The 24,864-nt window shown below is 39.4% G+C and overlaps 1 protein-coding gene across 2 annotated transcripts; it reads right to left on the bottom strand.

Moving 5' to 3' along the window:
* Positions 1-6,642: 6,642 nt before the first annotated feature.
* LOC121879753 lies at positions 6,643-23,381 on the bottom strand. 2 transcript variants are annotated; one of them, XM_042386522.1, is made up of 13 exons: positions 23,237-23,381; positions 18,814-18,985; positions 16,656-16,804; positions 15,689-15,851; positions 15,350-15,477; positions 14,732-14,867; positions 14,057-14,244; positions 13,679-13,847; positions 13,322-13,482; positions 10,556-10,729; positions 8,730-8,978; positions 8,117-8,305; positions 6,643-6,968 (listed from the first exon to the last, which is right to left on the bottom strand). In XM_042386522.1, the coding sequence occupies exons 2-13, from the start codon at positions 18,980-18,982 to the stop codon at positions 6,750-6,752; spliced, it is 2,094 nt and encodes a 697-aa protein (XP_042242456.1). In that variant the 5' UTR covers positions 18,983-18,985; positions 23,237-23,381; the 3' UTR covers positions 6,643-6,749. The 2 variants fall into 2 exon arrangements, with proteins under 2 accessions (XP_042242456.1, XP_042242457.1); XM_042386523.1 differs by lacking the exon at positions 23,237-23,381 and adding an exon at positions 22,844-23,163.
* Positions 23,382-24,864: the final 1,483 nt, after the last annotated feature.

Raw genomic sequence — 24,864 nt, 5'->3', positions numbered from 1 at the left:
GGACCTAGTTGAGGTTTATAAGCATCTCAGGGGGCACTACTCAGTTGAGTGTCCTTACTTGGAGCTGGCGGACGCTCGCCCCACAAGGGGTCACAGCTCAAGATTGAAGAAGCCGCAAGTCCGGAAAACCGTGAGGGCAAACTTTTTCGGAGTGAGGGTTGTAAACTCTTGGAACAATCTACCAGAAAGTGTTGTGACGGCACCGAGTGTGAGCTCTTTCAAGAGAAGACTTGACCAACACTGGAGCGGGTTCAGGTACATTCAGGAGCCGGTGCATGCCCAGTATTTGCCAACAGTGCGTGACAGAGACGTGACCGATCGCCCGGGCGGCTAGCGAGCCGACCTTTTGGTGAAGAATATAAAGGAAAAGAGTCGTGACCGATCGCCCAAGCGGCTAACAAGCCGATCAGTGGCGAAGAGGATAAAAGTAAAAGTAAAGACTGCCGTAGCACCATAAAAAAGTGTGTCGTCTGCGAGGGTGGCCACAGGACCTTCTCTGCAACCTGCCTGGTCAGGAAACAGATACATGATGCACACTGGGATGGTGGCAGGTCAAGAGACGTCAGCACTAACACGAAGAAGTCATAGCTCGCAGCCTTCGACAGAGAACTCCAGCAATTGTGAGAAGCCAATAGTACCAGCGACAGGCATCGGTCAATGTCGAAAAAATGGCATCATCTTTCCCGCCAATGCTTGCAAACAGAGCACCTCGAATCACAATGATGCATCCACTGGGAAAACCAGGGAAGGGTGAAGAAATAAGAGAGTTAGTGGCTACGCCACACTTCCCAAGTTTAACCTCTTCCCCGGCAGAAACGTGTATACACGTTTTCACAAAATGTTCTTTTTTCAGTCGTCGACGAGTATACTCGTCTAAAACTTTACCTTCAAAAACCAGCTACATACGTATATACTCGTCGATTTTAAGCCTTTGTAAGCCATTCTACGTGTGAAACGAGTATTCTCGTCAAATCGTACGCCTGGCAGAGGCGATAGGGTAGAGCTGTGGGATTTCAAGGACATTGTTACTAGACTTGCTCCGACAGCCATTGTCGTCGGATGGGTGTTGTTTGCATCCACATTTGCATTCATTTTTTTGTAGCATTTTCAAGTGTTACACCCCAAATGTCTAGTTCAACGGAAGATAGTGAATATGAACCTTCCCTCAGAAGCTTGAATACTTCTGATAACTCTGCCAGTTCATCAGACAATGACTATTTCTCGACAAGTGAGGAGGAGGAGGAGGAGGGTGAGGGGAGAGCTTGGAGAAGCCTCGAGTTGTCAGAGGAGCGTATGAATACACCACCACCACGTTTTCCTTTCACAGGAAATCCTGGAATAAAGATTGATGAAAACCCAGCAGAACTGAGTCCATTTGAATTCTTCAGTCTTTTTATTGATAAAAGGATTATTGACTCTGTACTGGTAGAGACTAATCGTTTTGCTGAACAAACTGGGCAAGATGATTCTTTGTGGCGCCCTGTAACAGAGGCTGAACTTTTTGTATTTTTTGCCATGAAAATGCTTGGGGGTATTGTGAAAATGCCAGAAGAAGAAATGAACTGGTCACATGATGAACTGCTTGAAAGACCAATTTTTCGGCAGCTAATGACTATGAAATGGTACAGTAAGATAAAGCAATATCTTCATTTTGTAGATAATGAAACTCATGATGCACAAACTCACCCCAACCCAAAATTGTATAAGATTTATGATGTATTCATGACATTGTGTGAGAACTTTGGGAAGTGTTACACCCCTAGGCAAGATGTATGTATAGATGAGAGCCTTATGTTGTTCAAAGGAAGGTTAGGATGGGTACAGTACATTCCACTGAAAATTAAAAATAAAATAGGTTTTCATTTCTCTTTACATTTGGTAATAAAATTTTGAGAAAAATTAAGAAAATATGGTAAAAAAATATGGTTTATAGGAAGACGAGTTGACTCGTTTTTGCCGACAAAGGTATTTTCAAAATAAAAAGTTAACCACAAAAATGGGAAGAAAAAATAATTAAAAACTGTTTTCATAACCAGCATCAAAAATACTATATAGAACCAAAATAAAAAAATTAGTCTGAAAAAGAAACGTTTTTAACAAAAAAATTGTTGGGGAAGGGGTTAAAGGACAAGGTCAGGCGGAGTTTTGGACCTTTATGCATGCCTTCCGTCAATACATGACAAATGCGGCCGTCCCAGAGAAGTATAAGCACCAACTGGTCATGGATGCTTGTGAAGAAGAGCTACATCAAGCAATCATGGGATGCAACTATCTAGAGCCAGACCGAGCCTACAACAAGGCAATCAAGATCCTGGAGGAAAGGTTTGGAGAAAAGTATGCATATGCGGACCAGCTGGTGAAAAGGCTCACAGACGCTTGCTCAATCGGGGCGTTCGACGACGATGGGTGCGAAAACTGGCATCTCAGAGGTACATCAGAGCGTATTAGGTCAGATAATGGGACAAACATGGTATGGGCAGCCAAAGAGCTCAAACTGGCTGTGAAAAGTTGGGAGCAAGATGACAGACTCAGAGGTGCCTTACTGAAAGCAGATATTGACTGGGTCTTCAAACCACCAGCCTGTGGGCAGCATAGTCACAAGAACGTGACAAAATTAAATATCAACGGCCCTAGGGCAGCGACAGTCACAAGAAAGTGACAAAGTTAAATACCACCAGCCTGAGGGCAGCATAGTCACAAGAACTTAACAAAATTAAAGTAAAATACCACCAGCCTGAAGGCAGCAGTCACAAGAACGTGACAAAATTTATTTAGTTTAAATGTTTGATTATTTATATGTAGGTTCTGTAGGGAGGTGGATTTTTATGGAGATTCGCTGTAGAGCAGGAAATACAGGGTAATCATCGGATTTGAAAGACTGTGCTTAAATTCTCCTACATAAATAGCCTTAAGAAATGGTGACTTAAAGGTGTGTCGCTCAAGCTAACACAAACAAAACCTATCCTGAGGGAAAAATTCTTCCTTAAGGTAAGTCAAAACATTGAGGAGGAAGAGCGAAAGAAACCGGATACTTCACAGACAGTATTAAATAGCAGGGCCAATAAACATTGTGCTGCAGCTTTACCGAAGATAGTTTTGAAAAAATCTTCCTTGAGTAATAATAATTAACCCAACTAAATAACCACCAACACATTTTATTCTGATGAAAAGTGAGACCTAGTGTAGCATCAAACAAGAGCTCCCACCAGCCTCCCCATTGCCACTTACTTTGAGGTGTGTATGTAGAGGACAACAGATACAGTAAGACCTGAGGGTCTAGTCTTGTCTGAGTGAATTTAAGTAGCACCTTATTCACTCAATGTGTTAATAAATATTGAATTAGTAATCAACGAGTATTACCACTCTATTCCTTCTAAACATTGGTTCCCAGAAAATAATACTTACTCACGTGCCTATACACACCTACCACACTACCCAAAAGTTGTCCATGAGTTATGTTATTCTAAAAAGTCTGGGTGGTGGCAGCTTACCCCTTGTAAGTATAATAAGTGTTGTACTAAGAATAACATGGTTCCCCTGACTAACCCATGTATGATAATATAAGTAAACCAGAGTATACGTCCGCAAGGTAAGGACATATAAATTCAGAAAATATAATATTATATATGAAAAGAAATGAAAGACTTGGAAACTATAGCAGAAAAATATCAGAAGTACTTATATAAGAATATATCTTAATTGAAGAATAATAACAGAAAAGAATATCTGGATAATAAAATTGAATACAGGAAATGTGCCCGTTACAAATAGTGGCAGCTTAGATGGAATATAAAATGAAAGAAACCGCCCAGTACAATAGAACCATCGTCCCTTGTGTAAACACTAATGAAAACAATGGCGTCCTGTCTCTTGTGTGACCATATTATTATTCATTGATATTGTATAAGGTGCATTCATAAACATTTTTTAAAGAATATAGTTTGCACTTTTAATTAATTTTTTTGTTTGGGGGAAAAGAGGGTTAAAAAAAAAAAAAAAAAGATGTGAAAAGGCCACACTAGGGAACGGAACTCATTATTGCCGATTTATTTTAATGGTAATTAATGATTCACAGTCATGGTCACGTTGACTGCTAGTCTGTTTAACTAATGATTCTTATTAAACTCCACGACCGCAAAACATGAGAGGATAGCTGGTTAGCCATCCCTGAGAAGAAGACGTGTTTTCCCCATCGACGCTTACACTTGAGTTCCCTCCCAGTTTGTCCCGATGAAGACGACAGTTGTCAATACGTTGTTTATTCCACTTTTTCCTGCAAGCGAATTAGTCTGTGTAAATCAACTCAAGTAATTCGCCAGACCTTTGTCAACTGAGGGTCATCCTTTGTTTGTAATTACTGTCATTGCGTGAGTAGCGATCGCTGGCAACTCAAGAGGTATATATACAGTATACCCCGGGATCAGGCAGGGCTAGCGTCCCCTGACGCCATGCTCTCCCGTTCCTCCAGGTATGTTCATGTGTTCCCTAGCCATTCAGTTTGATTCAGTCATTTGTGGTGAATATCAGTGTTCATGCTTCAACAGTTGAATTGTCATTCACCCAGTGTAAGAGTAATATAACGTAAATATGTCTGTCATTCCCAGACAAGAGATTTGTTTTGTGTTGTTCATGCTTCTCGTTCCTCCAGATCCAATTGTGACTCTTGGATTACTCAACAACTACCCCGGATGCAGTAGATACCCAGCAGGGATCAATATATGAAATGAGGGCACCGATGCGGCATGATTAATCTGCTCCACTGCCTCGTGGAGCCAGACCCCAGACTCGCCATGTGTCTGGCTACCCCTGACCACAGCAACGGTCGTGAGCCCTAGTGCTCTACCCTGGGACACTCCCTGGAAGTTATAGGTCCACAGAGTGTGTTGTAATATGTATGAAGGGAATAATTAGCAGGAAATAATTATCCAATGTTGGGTAGTGGACCCATGTATATCTGCTGGTTTCCGTATTAACATGTATGTTGTGAGTGCACCTCATATGCACTACCAACAGTCAGTAAGTTGTGTAAAATCCCTTGCAAGGTGTGAGAAGTAAAGTTGTCCACTTGGGACTAGGAGTAAAGTCGTGTGACTGTAATGAGATGTACCACTAGAAGATGTGGGTGAAGTAAGTACCCACTTGGAGTGGCAGTAAAGTAATCTACAAGGAGTTGCCATGTACTATGTATTGTGAGTAGGGCCAAGGAACTGGTCCTGCTATGTAATGTAATGTAACACCAGTAAGGTTGTGTGCAGTAAGAGTGTAATATGTGAGTAATTGATTTTGAGTAAAAATAAGAAAACAAGTAAATAAGAAAATACGTAAAGAAGAAAATACTGAGTCTGCAATAAGCCCAGGAGTTGAGCCTGGTAGTTATATGTTAATAATATCTCTTTTTCCCTTTGATTTCATATTAATAAACTTGTTCTTAGAGTATTTTGGGAGTATTCATTTCTCCCACAGTAGTTACCTTTATTTCCGTCCAAGTGACTTGATACCAGAATTACCATACCCATGTGCCTAGACCCTCGACCATGCTACCAAAAAAGAACTGAGGTTATGCAGTAACCATTGAAGTAAGTACAAAGAACAATTGAATTAAAGAACTAAGACAAGAGAAGTAAGATAAGGGTGGTGTAGGTGTTGGAAAACACGCGCCCTTACATCATGATATGATGATTCACCTTACACTGCAATATTGGAGGACACTACCTTGGTCATTCGAGGCTTTACTGTACTAGCCCGAACCGAATCACATATATTTTGTTTAAAACAATGTTTTGCGCGTCATTCTGGCGCATTATTTAAAATTTTGCGCCCAATGTTCTCTGGGCACGCTACACTGTCCTAAGGGCAAAGCTGTACTGTACATGTACTCAAAATAATGTACTAAATGATTACTAAAATTTTTGTCTAATGCAAACTATAACATGTTTACATTCAAAGTAATCACTATCATATAAGAATCCCAGCAATGTAAATTATATTCTCCCATGTCAGTTTAGTGACATTTTATAAGAGAAAAACTTTAAGTCACTCTTAAGGACATAAATACATAAGTAATAGACCTTGGCATCAACTGTTACACATATCAGCCCCCCTCCCCCCAGCCAGTAAACAGACCATTTTGCATCCCTTAATTTTACCTGTGTTGATTTCTGAGTGTTTATTTTAACATAATACTACAAAATACAATGTTTTGTTTATTCTAGGAGAAGGGCTGAGGTGCATCTGGGTAGACTCGCTCAATCTTTTTAGTATTTTGTGTTTCTCTCAAGTACCAAACTAAATTATTCCATTGAAACAACACTTCGATTTAGTGTGAATTCGGTTTAAAGAGGCGACCTCTCTTGGAGCGCGTTATATCAACATTCTACTGTACAACAGTGTGGTAAAGGTAACATTTGCATATTTCACTTAAGGATGATGTCCATAATGCTGGAACAGTAATTACACAAGACTCCCAAGTATTTTCTGCCAGCTTTCTCGGAGGAGACTCAACATAAGACCTTACAATATGCAAGTAAAAGCACTTGTATAATAGCTAAGACCTTGGTGTCAGATCTATAATATACTGTACTGTATCTTATCTCTACATGGCGAGTATCAGGAGTCACTATGGTACTGTATATTCTTGTTACATTTAATACAAACTTTTACATCATCCTTACGATACCGTCATTACCTTCACCTGCATTAACGGTTCATGCAAGAATGCTGGGCCCGTCCAGGTCGACGAATCCTCGCCGTCAGTCTGTCACCTGGTAGGGAACTGATGAATGGCGTTTCCACAACAGGAATCCTACGAATATACCTACACAAGTTCCTAGGATGGCCATGGAGAAACCTAGGCCAGCCATGCTGCCTGCAGTATAGCCAGCCTTGAGGTAACGCATTGACTTATGCCTCATATGGGGATGCAGTGCCTCAGTTGTTGTCTCAAGAGATCCACTTTTGATTACCACAAACTGAAAAACAAAAACAAAAGTGAACACAGGTCATACGAGGCACTAAATAAGGCAGACAGCTGCTGAAAGTGTGACATCTTCATTTTTTGGACATGTACAGATAAACCTACCATATGTGAAGTACAGTGTGTGGTCCAGCATCAGGGTGTTGGCATTATTCACTCTTTTACAACCTTTGTCACTAGCTGGCCATATCTCCCTTAACTCTTTTTAGCGGTCTTATCTGTCCTATCACATGTCTCCCCCTGTACCACTGTCCTGGTTGTACCACCAACATCCATTGTGTCAGAATAATCTATGAGAGATTTCCGGGTAACGAGACGACTCTCTCAAAGCCGGAAAAAAATCCACCATCCCTGATTTTTCCGGGTAAGGGGAAAATTTTCTCGGAGTTCCAGAAATTGCCCTATTCATCAACCCTCAAACTCCCCCGTCTCCCGAATTTTCCAGGTACCTGGAAATTTTTTTCAGAATTTTCCGGAAAATGTGCCCATCAGAAAATCCTTCCCAAAGCCGGAATTTTCCAGAAAATTACGACTTTGGGAACTATTTTCCGAGAAAATTTCAATTCAGGCCATCGGAGTTCAGGTTTGAAAGATTCTGGCTAATGGAGATATTACTGTACAGGTACTCCTCTACTTAAGAACGTTCAACTTACAAACTTTCATAGATGCAAACATCTTCACTGGGGAAGTTACCTGCCAGAACAGGTGTTTAATGTGGATGAGACTGGATTATTTGGAAGAAAATTCCAGATAGAACAAACATTATCTAAGAGGAGAGGTGAGAGCCAGGTTTTAAGGGTATAGCTGGACTGTACTAAATATTCATAATCTTTTAATTTTTTACAATGTTTGGTATCTACAAGAGTAAAGTTAGACTTAAAAACAAGCCTCAGGAACGTAACTCGTTCGTAAGTAGAGGAGCACTTGTATTGTCTACAATATATATATATAGTACAGTACATGCTAAATTTTATACAGTACAGTACCTGCGTTGTCTATACACGGTGAATCAATGTAAACTCTTATAAAGACTTTTCTCAACATCCAAAAATAAATTAATACATTTTTTTTATTTGTTGTAATAAAAACCAAGAATGTAAAACCAATGTCCCCTAAACCTTACTGTATAATGATGATACTTACAAGTTTCTTCTTGGGAGACAGATCAAGTTTTATGGATACATTGTGCTTCTGGGTAATGTCATGCAACAGTTGATAAGCATCAGCCATCATGAGTTGTGGGCGGGGAGTCAGGACGGGTCCGGTCACATCAGGTTTCTCAAGCAGCACAAACCAAACGTCCACTTCTCCTGGGGCTTGGCGACTGCTCAGCTGTTGAGAGTCACACTTAATGTTACAAACAAATTTAAAAGAAAAAATTCTTACTTATGTACCAGATAGAGAGAGGACAGCAAAGAGCAGTGCCTATATTTTACAAAATACAGATAAGCACACTATCTACGATGGTATTCAGATTTTTTTTTTATATGCCGTATAATTACGTTGTCTGAATGCATGACTACCTGGTATACTCTATTTTTTATACAAATATCTAAGCAGAAGTTGTAGGAACCACTGACTCCAGCTAGCAATCAGATATTGGGGTCACTGTCAGTGCAAATGTTGGCCCAATGTTGACTACAAGCACTGGCCCGAGTCATTTTATCTGCTGACCCAACACAAACCTTCAGTGCATCAGATTGTTAGCTGGCTCATCTAAAAAGTCACTAGGTTTTAAAAAGACAAAGTCACTCACAAACAGATCAGTGACCCTCAAGGGGGAGACTCCAGCAATACCAGCCATCGCTCTCCTGATCGAATTTTTTGCGGCTTCTAAATTATAGTGAACAAGTTCACTATAGGAGACCTCTAGCGTGAACTTCAGGAAGAGCCGGTTGATGCGGTTGAGGCAGGGGGAGATGTCAAACTGATGCCATGAAGGGTGGCCATCTCTGTATTCATAGAAGAATGTGTGAACTACAGAGGACCAGTGGCTTGGGTTATCCTGAAATGAGACAAAAATGATACCTGATAATGGTCAATGTAAACATGAGTCCCTGTGTGTGTGTGTGTGTGTGTGTGTGTGTGTGTGTGTGTGTGTGTGTGTGTGTGTGTGTGTGTGTGTGTGTGTGTGTGTGTGTGTTTTGCTGTAAGTTGACCACTTTAATTCCTTGATTTAGACAAGCACACAGTAATTAAGTTGGATCATGGCTGGGACTGCTACTGTAGTCTTTGAAATTTTTAACCCTTTAAAATGATAAAAAATAAAAAATAAAAAATAAGTAAGAAAGGCTTATATATTGACCCTCGAGAAACTTCTCTGGCCACTCAGAGGGAGGGAGGAGGGGATAAAGAGACAGTGTTGATTTGACAGCTGACCTCATGGTCCCAATGCACTTAGCAGCTATTTTTAGCTCGCCTTTATGTCAGAAGTGGCCAATAATGTATGTATTTAATGATCTTAATACTTATTTGTTATAAATAATTCATTTAGAATAATTTATTTGCATAATTTTTCATAAAAAAGTGCTTGGCAACAATCACCAGTGGGTCGCCAGTCTGCCCGTCTGTCTTTGTGTTTGGTAGAGCAAGTAATGCATCAAATAATAATAATTCCACAAATAAAAACATTTATAACAATCAAAGCATTATTTTACAGTAATACAACTACACTACTTTTTACAATATTACTTTGATGCAACACGATAAAATGGACAAACAATGGAAATAGAACAAACAAAAGGAAATTATGTTCAGGAAGCTTCCCTGTGGTGTGACAGGCAAATAGTTACACTGGAACCCGATAACCCATGCTGGGCCTTTAAACAGTGGCAGGAATACGTTCACGTTCTGGAAAGTCACCCGGGGCGCGCTGGTCAAACGTTCTGGAACATCACCCTGGGCCTAAGGGTTAAACATAATTTTCCCAACCTCCGACACACACACTCTCCTCTCTGAAGGCCGATGATCACATTTAATTTCACGTCCATTGCGATTGTTTTTCGTGCCTTTTTAGCTTTAGGTGTCCCAGAGGCAGATGGGTGTTTTACAGACATGCTCAATGGGGGAAACGGCTTTTAACACTAAAAAGGTAAGTGATAAACACAATGCAAATTGGAACACAGAGAAGTAGTAGTGCTGGTGTGAACTGAGAAAGTGATACCCAGGAAGCGTGATGGATGTGGTCAAGTTGTTGTACAGAATACTTCATTATCTTCACCATTAGAAGTAATAATCTTTATTACTACATTATTATAATTATTATTATAAAATTGTTGATATGACTGTGACTTTATAGTAATAACTTATAAGTACCTCACCAGGCATCACACGCAACTCCACTGCCAGGCGACCAGGTGAATACACGAGGCAAATTTAAACTGTCTTGAGCGCGTCATTTAAAAAATAGGTGCGTGTAAATTAGCTTTTGGTATTAATTGAACAATCGCGTTGTTCCAAAAACGCTTAAATCAAATGCACGTAAAATGCTAGTTACCTGTACATAAAATAATCTGGACCAAACTCTTATCACAAAGAGACATTTTCAGTAATCTACAGTATACTCCCAACTAGTGCACTTACATTATCAGCCATATAGGAGGAGATACCAATGGGCACCTGGCGAACCTTGTTGAAAACTTCTACCTCAACAGTCCAGTTCTCGTGAGAAAAGTAGAGCTCAGCAGTAGTGTAGCGACCCTTCCTAGTGCCCCGCTCTGCCACCCACACGTCACACAAGATTCCCCTCACTCGCCTCTGTTGATTGAGGTTAAAGCATAAAAAAATATTCTAATCCAATAACAGTTAAAGTAGGTAAACATTTAAAACTATCATTACCTTCCCCTTTTAATTTGAACATAAGCAAACAACCAAACTGGTGCCAGCACTCGCACACCTCCCTTACCAAGAGACAAAGGTCTTCAATTGCTTGGTTTAGTATAAAAGGGAAGGGGAGACTAAATACAGTACAAGTTTATAAGCACTTCAAATGTGCACTGTACTACATCTGGGGTTAGTGAATGACTATCCACATCAGTACACTAAACTTTGAGAACTTACTTGTTTCTTGTGAAAGATAGGAACTTTTAATAACCTCCCACAAGTTGAGAGAATTATCAGGATTTTTTTTTTTAAGTGCTAGTAGTTAAATTTTGGAATAACCTGCCAGACTACAGGGGGTCTCCGAGTTACGAACGGGTTCCCGGGTTCCGTTCCTGGGGACGTTCGTAAGTCAAGAGACCTCTTGTATGTTAGATCGCACCATGTGAACTCACTCCAGACCAGACTTGACCAATACTGGCACAGGTTCAGATACATTCATGAGCAAGTTATGCCCAGTACTTGCCAACAGTATGCAAGAGAGCTGTGACCAACTGCCCAAGCAGCTAATCAGTGGTGCAGATAAGTAAAGTAAAAAGTAAACTGGTAATTAAAAACTGTTGGTCGTACTGTACAGCAGGAATATGTATCTCTCATAACTCTTGTACTGCGCACATCATTGTCATTCCTAAACCCTCTTTAATTCATATTATGCTACATAACATTCAAATCCACCGCGCTGGTAAAATCTCAGAAAACGGGAAACATTGATAAAGGATAACTCACCTACTCAATGTTACTGAATCATTTGTTGAATTGTACCCAAGTACGTTATATAATACGTATTAAGTGTATGTACTCATAGCGTTAAGGAGAACTCAAGGTATCTCTAAGATGGTTGGGAAAGTCCAATTGATCCGGGCTAGTGTACTATCCGGGCTAAGTGTAGATCGTGGGTTAAAGGTCATACTATTTCATATGTGAACGTTTAGCGAACATAACTCCGCAGATATCATATGAAAATACACGAGAACAATGATCTGGAAAAAGGTAAATGTATCAGTTAATGATATAGCCCAATTAATTTCCCCAGGAACTGTCAAACTTGAGCAGTACTTTAGTATGTAATTTAGGAATAAGATATGTATTTATAAGGCATAAGGTCACAATAAACAGGAAAGTGTTCGTGTGAGAACCATAAGAAATCGAAGTGAAAATTAAATATTGGAAACTGTCGACCTAGTCGGTGAGAGGCGGCAGGACACTGCCCTCAGTATCCTCCGTCTTCTCATTGAAACAGGTCAGTGTTCTCCATCGGGCTACATCCAGCCCTAAAAAGACTTATATAGCAGTTACTACAGCTTAAAACTTTGCCTGATGTATAAAGTGAAGTAGTAATGTGTTAGGGTGGGTAATAACGGCCCATCAGGCATTATTTCTGTGTATCCTCCGTCTTCTCACCGAAACAGGTCCCACGCGGTCAGAGCCGGCCATTACCCCTGTGAGGTGCTGGGAAGCCACTATGCCCATCCACTGTGAACCTGTGGATTCTCTGCCTATCACCCCTTACTAATATGTTAAGAAGATTCACGGGCGTCAGTTGGAGCGACCTATAATACCAGGCGTAGAAACAGTACTGGTATGTTTACAGATGGAACACCCCTCTCTACCCACCCAGGGCGAAGTGTGAACGAGGGGCCTGATATGTGTGCCTAGAAATCACAAGGAATCCCATACTTGCAGGTGTGGAGTATAACCGGGGTGTGGTGAGGTGATGTTACGGTGGTGAGATCGTGCTATAATGTTTAATAATCTAAGGTGCTATATTCCAAACGAATGGGGCAGTCTGATGTGTTAGGTATTATGGTAAGAAGGGATGACAGAGGTATGGTCACTGATTGTTATGAGCAATAAGTATGTGGATATCACGCAATTAATGTAAGACGTCTGTTGTTGAGCAGTGTAACTAGAATCATAGTTGTTCTTCTGAGGAAGGCCAACTCTTCTTGTATTTTGACGGAATGCAATATGTGTTATAAGGAATAAATTAGTTAAGACATGTTCTTGTTTCACCCTTCTTTCCCTTATCGATCTGGTCAATGAAAAACCCAACCCAATGCCTAGTTCACTCTGCCCGCTACCTAACGAGCTACATACTGTCCAGAGGGGGTCCGGTGGCAGCGACCTTTAACATCAAGATATATTAAGTTATCCCCCTTAGGATTAGTGACCCCAGAATCTGGCAGTATACTGTGCCATGGGTTTAGAGTCCTGGCCTGAGACACAAATGAGAAAGGTGTTATCCAGTGTGACCCAACCAAACCTGGTAGGTACCCAGGCCTCAATGTGGGTCAGTGACCTGTGCCCGGGTGGGCTAATCCCCGTAATTTTTTTTTTTGTTTTTTTTGTTTAGGAGTTCGGGATTGACGGTTAATCTGAAAGTCAGTTAATCGAGGGTCAGTTAATCGAGGTTTTTCTGTAAATGAATAACTACATTATCTTAGAATGAGAGCAAAACCAGAAACTAACCGTGCCTTTGTAGAGATACATTTTGGGGTCTATGAAGATGAGCTCTGAAGCATGACGAAGACGGATGTGCTGATTTTCTGTGGGGGCAGCATCCAGGGCTGACACTGGTATACCCTGGATGGTGCAGTTGCTGGTCTTCTCGTTGATCATGTACTGTATACCTGAACCAGTGAGAGGATGGTAGAGCCAAGAATAGACATACATTGTGTTTTTATTAAAGGGTTGTTGAAACAGTTAAGAAACATTATGGAGAACAAATGATGCAGGTACTCTACACAAAGGTGCAGAATTTAATACTGTACATATTTAGGTAATTAATGCACACCTCTGCACCTTATTACAGGAGTAAGAACTGACCTGTCTTGAAGTCATGGATAACTCTGTAAGTTTCAGTGGTGAAGTCTGTAAGCCCTGGGATGCTGAGGAGAAACATGCCATCTGCATGTAGGTGTGGTAGATATGTGAACGACACCAGCTTCTCCTCAGACTCATAATACTGTGACTCATAAGCAATAGTTCCCAGGTTCTGGTGAAGGAAAAAAATAAAAAAAATAATGAAAAACAAAGTTAAGCACAAAGTGTTCGTTTTACCTCATCACATGTAAAGATTAACTGGAATGAATATGACAAAGTGATATAAATGATTTGTTTTGCTTTGAAAAGAGAAGGGAACACTTGACATATGCTTTGACAATACTGTACCACTAAAATATAAGACATGTACAACAGATTTACCTCTATCACTGTCTCCATTGTCAGGGAAAACTGGTTAGAAAGTTTGGGCAGGAACTTCCTCTTAAAGGCAGGGCAGAACAAGCCAGGTGCAGTGTTGACCAGAGTGTGGGCCGGGTCAGTGACCAAAGCCCACGACTTAACCTGGTATTGTAACGATAAAGGTCCACGAGGCAAGTTGAACACCCGACCTTCCGTGATAAATAAATGAGACGAGTTATTGACTTAATCTTATATGACACTACAGCATTACCAAACAGGAATTCATCATCTCCAAGGTTAAATGCAAGGAAATGTACAGTACATGGTAGTCATACAGTTTAATATTTTTTTTTATCATCATATTTAACCTACCTATTAAAGCATTCCAAAATATAGCATTTAGCTACTAGATGCATCATAACAATGCCCTGTGCACACCTGATAACAATGACTTCCACGTCATTATCTCACAGTTCTTATCTGTGATGGCTCACTCTCCCAGGATGGTCCCCTCAGAGGGCTATTACTATACTTTTCTTTTAACTTCTCTACTCCACCTGTAATAAACCAATGCAGGACCTTCTTAAGGATACCTCCAGGTGGACAGTCTCTATACCACCACACATAGTACAAAAGTTCCCATCTCTAAGGAAAAGACTAATGATGAAGAGGTACAATAATAGATACACTTCTTACCTGCTCCCTTCACAGTGAAGGACAGAGGTGCTAGAAGACCTACAGCAGTGCGGGTGTAGAAAGCTTCCACAACCATGTCCTGCTCTCTTGACTGCCACATGACCATTTCCTTTCCATCTGTGCCTCCAATCCACTCCTGTTGGCAGCAGTCACACACATTACTGTACAGTGAGAGCTTTGTTATAGAAAGGGAAGTGGTGATTAAGTTAATGTATGCTCATTACAACCAATTGTACCACATGAATACAAGTATAGAAACATAGTTGAAAAATTCCTGGACCCCGACCTCTGTTATTTAACGAGATTACCCATTTTGGTTACAGGGTACCGAGGTTTACGCCCTTATACTGAACTCTGAGCATCGCTGAAAGCTCTGTAAAAGCACTACATGAGGCTGTATGATGTTTAAGGGAATGTCACATATTTGCCGACTTGTTTTTAAGTAAGAAATTGATTTACTTATTGTAAGGTATTTAATCATAAGGATACTGTGGTAAGATACTGTACTGTGTATGAGGAATATTTTATAACTTTCATCTTAAGTATAGTAAAAAATTTATTTGCTGGGTTCCGAGTTAAGGAAAACAGTTCCAGGAATAATGAAATAAGTAATTATACCTGTGAAGAATTGGCCTTCATTGTACTAAGATGATCAAGGACTGTGCCCAGCGCAACGTACGGCCGGCAGAAGCGATTGTTACAGAAGCAATTTTGGGGCAGAGCTTGATAGCGTCTACACTTCACACCTGTGTCACCAGGGCAACAAAGTATAAAAATAAATAAAAAAATAAAATAAAACATTAGGAATAAGTCATTGCAGTTATAGTGATATCATGATTATTGTAACATCCATTTGCTACAAGTACTGTAATGTACTTGTTTCACAACTTCCAAATGTTTCATTATCACAAACTTGTACTGTGTCCTCCCCACCACACTTCCTGCATCACCACTTACCCTCCAGCAAGAAGCCCTCTGCATTGTCAATGCTGTACACACAGGAAACATTAAGTTTGTCAGCCGTGATGGTATGGCTCGCCCAGCTGTCTCGTTGGCGCTCCCTCACGGTGAAGCTTTCATTATTGGGAACGTCGATCACCTCTACCAATAGTTCGTATTGCTGAGGACAGAAAGTACGCAACATGTATGACTGACAAAATTTTTTAAATATATTTATTTTAGTTCCCTGATGATGTTAGTTAGCATGCATCCAATAATTAACTGATCACATACAGGAGACACCTGAAGGGCACAAGAAAGGAGGATAAATGACAGTGTCCTGCATGACAACTGTAGGAGCATCATGCTGACAAAGACCAGAACCAAGTACAGTACACGCTAGGCGGGCCACATTACCCGTAATGATAACATTAAAGAACAGTACAGTACTGTACCAGACCGGCCACTCTAAACTCACTTAAAGAATGACAAATGTAATGCTACTGGGCAACAGAAGTAGTACTGTACCAAGATACTCTTAACCCCTAAACTGTGACAAGCATCATACAAGATTTTCACACCAGTCAAGCTAAACTGGCCTCAGCAGGACTTTCAGTTACCTACAGTATCAATCATGAAAGACAGGGTGCATCCTACCCAGCCTTGGTTACTTGGCCCGACATGCTCACTGAACACTCCACCATGATAGAGCAAAAATAGATAAAGGAGGATATTTTTCTCCATATTTCATACTTCTGCTGCTTCTCCCTAATCATGAATACCACAATACTTCACTGTACTGTACTGATATTGCAAATCTTGAAGCATCATTGGACATTTAAATACTATATGCGGAGTTTAATGCGAGACAGTTTTAGGCTTACAGATACTTTCATCTCTATAACAAATCACTGAATCATCCTCAAAAAAGTTATAAAAAGAACTGCAATTCATTCATAAGCTGTATTCCCAATTTGTGGCTTACAGATGGAAGTGACGGTACAGGAAGGGACAGTTGGGTAGGCGGTGCTGGTGAAGTGGGCGGTGGGCGGGCAGGCCTTTGAGTCTTCCTGATAGTAGGAGTTGATCTGAGTATTGGCGTGTCCTTGTTGGTCGAGTCATCGTCTGGTTCACCTGTTTAATAAAAATCACTCTCAACCTAAACTACTCGTATATACTTTCAAAGTGGTAGAGATGAATGGGAACCGAGTGCTTGGTATGTAGACCTGTTAATGGTGCTATATATGAGTAGTGTTGTGTGCTCTTATACATGTACACACAGTCATGGTGTAAGTGGAAAATGTACCGAAGTTTAACAGTACAAAATGAGTAAAGCTAGGGAGTTGACCCCAGTAGTTGGGTGTTCCTGATATTATTCGTAAAATATAACTTCATTTTATTATTTTAATAAACCATTTTATTTGTATGTTAGGAGTATTATTTACCTGAAGTATTTTACCGTCATTCTTTTCCATTGCTCGATACCAGAATTACAATGTACCCACGTGCCTTAACCCTCGAGCCACGCTACCAAAGGTCAGAGATTATGAAATACTGTAACTATGAAGTAACATACCGGTAACTAAACTATAACTACCATCTATACTTTATGAATAAGAAAAATAAAGAAAAATAAAGATTGAAGAGTTTAAAAGTTAACAGCAATGGGATAAATTAATAAGAAAATACATCAAATAATTCCCTCCCTTATAGTAGTAACTTAACCCACGATGATCATTCAAATAGTGGCGAGAAAGGGTACGCGTTCTGGAATGTCACCAGGGGCATAAGGGTCCCCATGACTGGGACACTACAGCAGGCAGTCATCCCAATAGGGCTGTAGTCCTCTAGCCATAAGGAAACTGGGAGAGAGGTGTCCAACACAGATAAGCAAGGGGAGCCTCATAGCGGCGAGGCATCCAAGGATATTCCCACGGATATACATTTTTTATAATCTCTCGTAACTCGTAATATTGTTGCTACAGTAATTGCATACAGTATATTAAAATACTGTACAAGAAAAATATAAATTTTCGCCGGAAACGCAACAGAAAAAGTGTTTTAGAATTGTCTAAATTCCCGACTCCAAAACATAAAACCCTAAAATTAACTGGATAACCAAAACAATTTGGGTTAATATTGACGACTGATCAGCGTTATTTGTTTGGAGGTTTATTTTCTTACATTATTTTCATGAGTGAGTTCTGATATGATAATCGTTTCTTGTGTAAATGCTTTGTTTGGTAGATAATTAGGCGCCTTGGCATCCACTACTCTGACTTCTCAGTGGTAATGCTGTAGTGACGTCTCGTCCCACGATGTAAACAGCTAATCATATTGACGTATTTCAAAGCACTCTGCCGCCCGGGGACACCGATGCTCTGTGTATGCTTATTAACTGTTCAGTACGGACTGCTGCTCTCATATCCACAAAAAACGCAAAATTACACCATATCACAATGCTTCTGCTGCTTGTTTTTCATATCAAATAGGGTTAGTTTAGGTTTAACTTAGAAATGGTGACTTTTTCACACATTTTCACAAACTACGACAATGTTCACTATAAAACAGTGAAATTGCGGCTTTTTTTAACCGTTTCCTATGAAAAATCGGCTGCTGCTCAGTCGTCAAGAATTACCAAAGTTCGCCCAAGGCAGGTTAAAATTATAAATAACCACTTTTTAACACATTTGCCCAAACTACAAAACAGTGAAATTGCCAAATTTTTATTTTTCATGAACAATCAGCGATGGATATGTCAACAATAATTACTTCACTACTACTACACACTAATACAGGGGTGGATCCAGGAATATAAAGAGGGGGCAAGAAGTTGTGGGTGGAATAACATGACAAGCACAGGTAGCCCACCCACCTGGAGGGTTTTGGGGGTGCTTTAATTCCCCCACCCCCAAGATTTTTTTTTTAATCCGACTATTATTATGGGTATTTTGCAGTCATGCGCACTTGATATTAGGGGATATTCTGATGTCAATAATACTTTTTACTATACAAAAAATGGCTGAGTACAATACTGCATTAAAGAAAAAGTAGTGGAACTTTCTGGTGAAAAGGGAGATCCAGACCCCCCACAAGACACCCCTGGAACCGCCCTTCTAATACATTTTAACACCAACACTCACCAACACTAACAGAGGTTGTAACTTGAGGTGACTGGAGAGGTGTCCTGGTGGTGGGGGTGTTGAGTGTTGATGGAGGTGTGGCATGTCCCTGGGGCGAATGCTCATCAACCACCAAGGCTCCCCCCATACACACCCCAAGCACAAGTATCACCAGCGTGTCCACCCTCATGGCCTGTTTAGAGATTTGTATGGGGTTTTAGTTTCTGTAATCAGAGGAATCGTAGGGATTAAGTTAGGAGTCTGCAATAGGCCGGTTGGCCTGTGCATGGCAGCTCCTGTCGAGAGTTACTACCACTCTCTATCATCCATGAATCTATCTAGCCTCCTTTTGAAACTTTCCAGAGTTCCCGCACTTACTACAAAGTTGCTAAGCTTGTTCCACTCGTCCACCACCCTATTTGTGAACCAGTTTCTTCCTATCTCTCTCCTAAACCTAAACTTATCCAACTTGAATCCGTTGCTCCGAGTCCTATCCTGCTCGGATATTATAAGAACTTTATCTATATCCCCTTTATTGATTCTTTTCACCCACTTAAATACTTCTATCATATCTCCCCGCACTCTTCGTCTTTCTAGGGAATGCAAGTTAAGTTTCTTTAACCTATCCTGATATGGAAGGTTTCTAAGTCCCGGAATCATTTTTGTCATTCTTCGCAGCACCGACTCTAGTGAATTTGTATCCATTCTATAATAGGGGCACCAGAACTGAACCGCATAATCGAGGTGTGGCCTGACTAGCGCAAGATATAGTTGCAATAAGACCTCTGCACTCTTATTACTTACACTTCTAGATATAAAACCCAATACTCTGTTTGCCTTATTTCGAACATTAACGCAGTTTTCTAGGCCGTAGGTCCGGGCTTACAAGTACCCCTAGGTCTCTTTCACAAGTCGACTTCTCTAGGTTGATGTTATTAAGGCTGTATACACTGACAGTATTTGTTCTTCCAATATTAAGTACGCTGCACTTGCTGGTGTTGAATTTCATTTGGCATTTTTCAGACCACCCCTGCAGTTTATTTAGATCCTCCTGTAATGCATTTGCAACCTGCCCTGAATTAATCTGCAGCCCTATTTTGGTGTCATCCGCAAACTTGCTTATGTCACTGCTGATCCCAGTATCTAGATCGTTTATGTAGATTATAAACAAGCGTGGGCCTAGTACTAACCCCTGGGGAACCCCATTGGTTACACGGCCCCACTCAGATTTAACACCATCCATGCAGACCCTATGCGTTCTATCGGTGAGCCATGATTTTATCCAATTTAAAACTTTCCCCTCGATACCATGAGCCTTAATTTTTCTCAGAAGCCTCTGATGCGGTACTCTGTCAAATGCTTTGCTAAAGTCTATGTAAATAACATCGTAATTTTCGTCATTATCTACTACCTTGAAGACTTTCCTAAAAAACGTCAGCAGATTTGTTAGACAAGATTTTCCCTTTGTAAACCCATGTTGAGAGTCGTAAATTATGGCGCCGTGAACCTCTACTGGGGACTATATATCGTTCGATCGATTGATCTATCGATCGATCCATCCATCTATCTATCTATCGATCTATCTATCTATATAGTCTTAGGTGGTGGACCAAAACCATTCGTGTGAAGTATTGCATCAGCCATCAACACACACAGGGTTTTCCTTTATAACATTTAGTATGGACAAATATCAAAATGTTTTTCGACAACTTTTCCAAACTAATATTAATATAGATAATCGCATCAAAAATCAATGGAATGAGGAAAGGAAGAGACAACTGACTGATACGCTTGGCCTGATCGAACTACTGTAAACAGCATGATCCTGTGACGCCAACTAATTTAATGTTTATCTGCCTAATTCCATATTATGGCTCCTCCATCCGTTCACATAATATCACCCAACAATCACTTTCAACACTGGTGAGCAAATTGTTACTAAAACATGAGCTACACAATTGATGAAATAAGATATAGTTACACGTTTCAGATATAGCGTCCACCGAGACCCGTTTACACAAGAGGCAGTGCACCTTTCATAATGATTAAAATACAACTAACAATGGCTAGATCCCCGAAACTATAATATAATATAATTAATATATATATATATATATATATATATATATATATATATATATATATATATATATATATATATATATATATATATATATATATATATATATATATATATATATATATATATATATATATATATATATATATATATATATATATATATATATATATATATATATATATATATACAGTATATGCAAGTAAATCACTGTAGGTGCGCGTTATCTAGGTATATGCTGATAACCACAAGGAAAGAAGAAAACACGAAGTTCCCAAGCGCTTTCGTGTAATTCACATCTTCGGGGGTGAGTACAGACTATGGAGAAGTACAAAACAAGGTGTATATATACAGAGGAGGGTGAGATCAGGTCCACATTGGTCAGGTATTAGGTAATGACCCTACTAATCTTTAAATGGCACCGCAACGGTCGGTAGTCAGGTCAGAGGGTAAGGTGACCCAACCTTCTCACCTGGTTACAAATCTTAATTACAAAATTGTCCAGTTTGTACACGCCATTACTCAAATTCAACATGAATTTGAGTTATGGCATGAATGGTGTGTAAAATTAATAATACCAACCGTTTTTCCGCCATGCTAAATCCCTCCAAGGACTGGTAACGACCGTAATTCTTATTCCCGAAATATTTCCGTCAATCTCCACTTCACAAACTGGTCCTCTCAGCTTGGCAGAGTTGGTATTTCAGGAAACAGCCACTTAACGGCAAAACGAAGACCAATCAACGTTAAGTCGTCTTATTATGCACCTCAACCTCCTGACATACAGGCAATACTTGCCGGTTACACTAAAAATTTATTTCTTGTAACATCCACGTCTTTCTATACTTACTGCACCTCGTCTTATGACTAACCAGTCCATGTGCCAACTTGCCAACACAAACTCCCGGAGTTGGTCAGGATCCTTTACGAAGATGGATAACTTACCTTATGCCAAAGAAGCAGATGTAGCCGCCATGAAAATTACCTGCAGTACCCGTCTTCTTCCCTCCCTCGATAAAATAATAAAAATAGAAATATAAGTTGAGAGGAATCAACACCACTAAAAACTTGAAAAGGAAATAATGCAAGCAAATATTAGAGAATCCAAACGTCTATATTTGGTGCTAAAACAGTAAAATTAAAAGGAGTTTGTAGAACCTATAGAACTCCATTTAGGGTTTAAACTGTAATCTAAAAGAGTGGCTATAAAAAAATTGAGATTCCGGTTGTTAATCCTAAATCAGATAAAAATTATGACAAATAACCCATCATAAAAGAAATTAAATTCCTTGAACAGATGCTTTAGTGCAGTGATTCTCAAACTGGTCCGTGAAAAGTTTTTGATAAATAGTGTAGTGCGGTTTACGTTTGCGAGAGATTTGGCGATTCCAATTCGCAGGATATTTTGGATTTGGGTTGAGAGGACAAATGTTTTGGACTGATTTATTCTTTGATTATTGACAATATTTACATGCGTCATGGTATATAAGGGGTCCTTGGTTGAAAACAGTTTGAGATTCCCTGCTTTAGCGCATACAAATTTCTGGAGAAAACGTTTCGCCTGCTCCCACTTCCCATTGGGAGGTATTGGGAACTGCCCAATACCTTGCCACAAAAGACAGGCGGCCTGTGGCTCCATATTTGACGACGTACAGAAATCGTAGATGCTTGAATCTAATGCCATTCTATCAGGGGTTTTGTTTACATATTTTTACCCCATAATTTCCTTCCCCCATGACCTGCCCACTAACAAGTGATTTATGATCGTAAATATTGGAAAGCAAAAAAAATACTCGGTGAAAATATTAAATTGTTGTTTCTTCTAAAATACTTACCATCACCAAAACAAAAAGTAAAATATAAACGAATTCCATAAGCGTTTTCTGGTGTTAGTGCTGTCAAAAGAGCATTTTATTAAATATAATGGAAATGAAGGGAGGCGGCGAGACAAAAAATTAATTGAACTTTTACCTCATATTCGTCCCATTCAATCACTCGTTTTCAATATTCCAGGTCTTCGCTTCTCTACTCTAGGATGATATGAATGAGGATGAGACTGTAAACAGAGATGTTTTCAGGAACTAAAATTTTACTTAATATTTATGGTCAAACATCAAGCCTTTCTTGGTTACCTCATGAGTAGATGAATTATATATGAATTCATAATAAATAAGTTATGGTATATACACTAGCATAATTCTATAACATGGGAATAAACAAATAAAATTGGCTGTAGGTACGGTAGATGCCACAACACTATGACGCAGTTATCGATTAGACTGAATCACAGCATCTAGGAAGCTTTTATACTCTGTCCTGCCATAATTACACTGTCTACATGTACAGACACGATAACATAATCACCTTTTATCTACGGTTTTCTTTCTTGCAACTGTAAAATCTTTCTTGGGTGATATTTTCCCTAAACACAAAGGACAAATTCGGACAATGCGGGAGAGATGAAGGTTTGAGTCGTCTGCTCCCCGCCGTCCTCACTCACAGGCGCCATCTCTCGCACAAACCTCGTACTAACATTTACAATCGAAGGACCGTCAGATCTGTTTTATCATGTTAGCTTATTATATATTTATCCAATACTTAGACTTAAAAGCAAGATATTTATAAGTTTATAATGAAACTTAAATGAAATATATAAGAATATTTTTAAGCTGTATGCTAGCATGAAAGTCAGGGAGACTTGTCATTTATCAAGACAATTTTAAATGTTACATAAATTATTTATGGCTTTTGGGAATAAGAAACGTATATTGTATTTGACCAATATTTAATATAAATCAAATATTCTGATTGGAACGTATATTGTCATCCCGCTAGTCTGTTATTATGAAATGGTGGTTGTTTTAATTTAAAGCGTCACATTTTTTTTTAAATTGTCATATATAACATGTTTTCTCAGTACAACCTAAAGCATATTGTGTTCATCATTGTCAAAATAACATCATATCTAAACACGATGCACTTATTGGTTTGTTTAATCATTTAAGATCAACTTTGAAAATTTTCCAAAAATTTAAATTTAGTCATGCTTGTTATGAAAATTAAATGAAAATTCACTCCACAACCATCAAATACTCCCCCTAACCACCAAATACCTCCAAAACCTAACCTAAGCCACCAATCTTAATCTCCCATTTTCACCCACTCCATTATTAGTCATATTTTCACCCTTTCTCTCCACAAACTGTTACTACTCTTGGCCTCATAGGGTGTAACAAAATCACAAATTCAATTTCTCTTTGTACTATACAGTAGGTCCAAGGAATAGATCCCACCAAATTCATCACCTCATTACTACGGGGTAGCCTATATTGAAATTCATGAAGTATGTTTAATTAAAAAAAATATATAAACAAACAAACACTAAAACAACAATAATACGACAAGATGTTTGAAAGTGGCTGAGTACGACTGAAGGTCCAACTTTATCACACAATATCAAACAAAACAAACCACAATAGTCAAATGCCAACTCCCAAAACATAAGAGAGAGAGAACATTACAGCTGTGCCTAGACTGACTACCAGCTGGTCACCGACGTCACCTTTTACCGCCAAATACTGACGTAACATATCCCGATTAGCTAGGACATAAAACTATATTTAAATTACCCTACTGACATTAATTCCACATGTTTAGCCTATGTACAAACCTAATGTAATAAAACAACACAATAAAACATAATACAATGTAATAAACAAAGTTAATAAGGGCTCAGTTGGTGTGGGCAAGTAGTGAGGGAAGCTGCCCGAGACACCCACACACCATCCTAAACAAAAAATTTTATACAAAAAACAGAAACTAACAGCGGACACTCGTAACAAGACCAATCATGACAACATTACATTAGCAGTTCCTCTCTCAGTAACAAATATGCACATTAACTTGCCCCTCTGTGTTATAACTTTCAACAGCACTTTCATAATTTCTCAATTGTTCAGAATGTATTCACTCAATCATAATCTTTTCCAGTG

The sequence above is a fragment of the Homarus americanus genome, unplaced genomic scaffold (assembly GCF_018991925.1).
Source record: "Homarus americanus isolate GMGI-L3 unplaced genomic scaffold, GMGI_Hamer_2.0 scaffold42643, whole genome shotgun sequence".
NCBI lineage: Eukaryota > Metazoa > Arthropoda > Malacostraca > Decapoda > Nephropidae > Homarus > Homarus americanus.
This window is presented reverse-complemented; position numbering and strand designations above follow the sequence as displayed.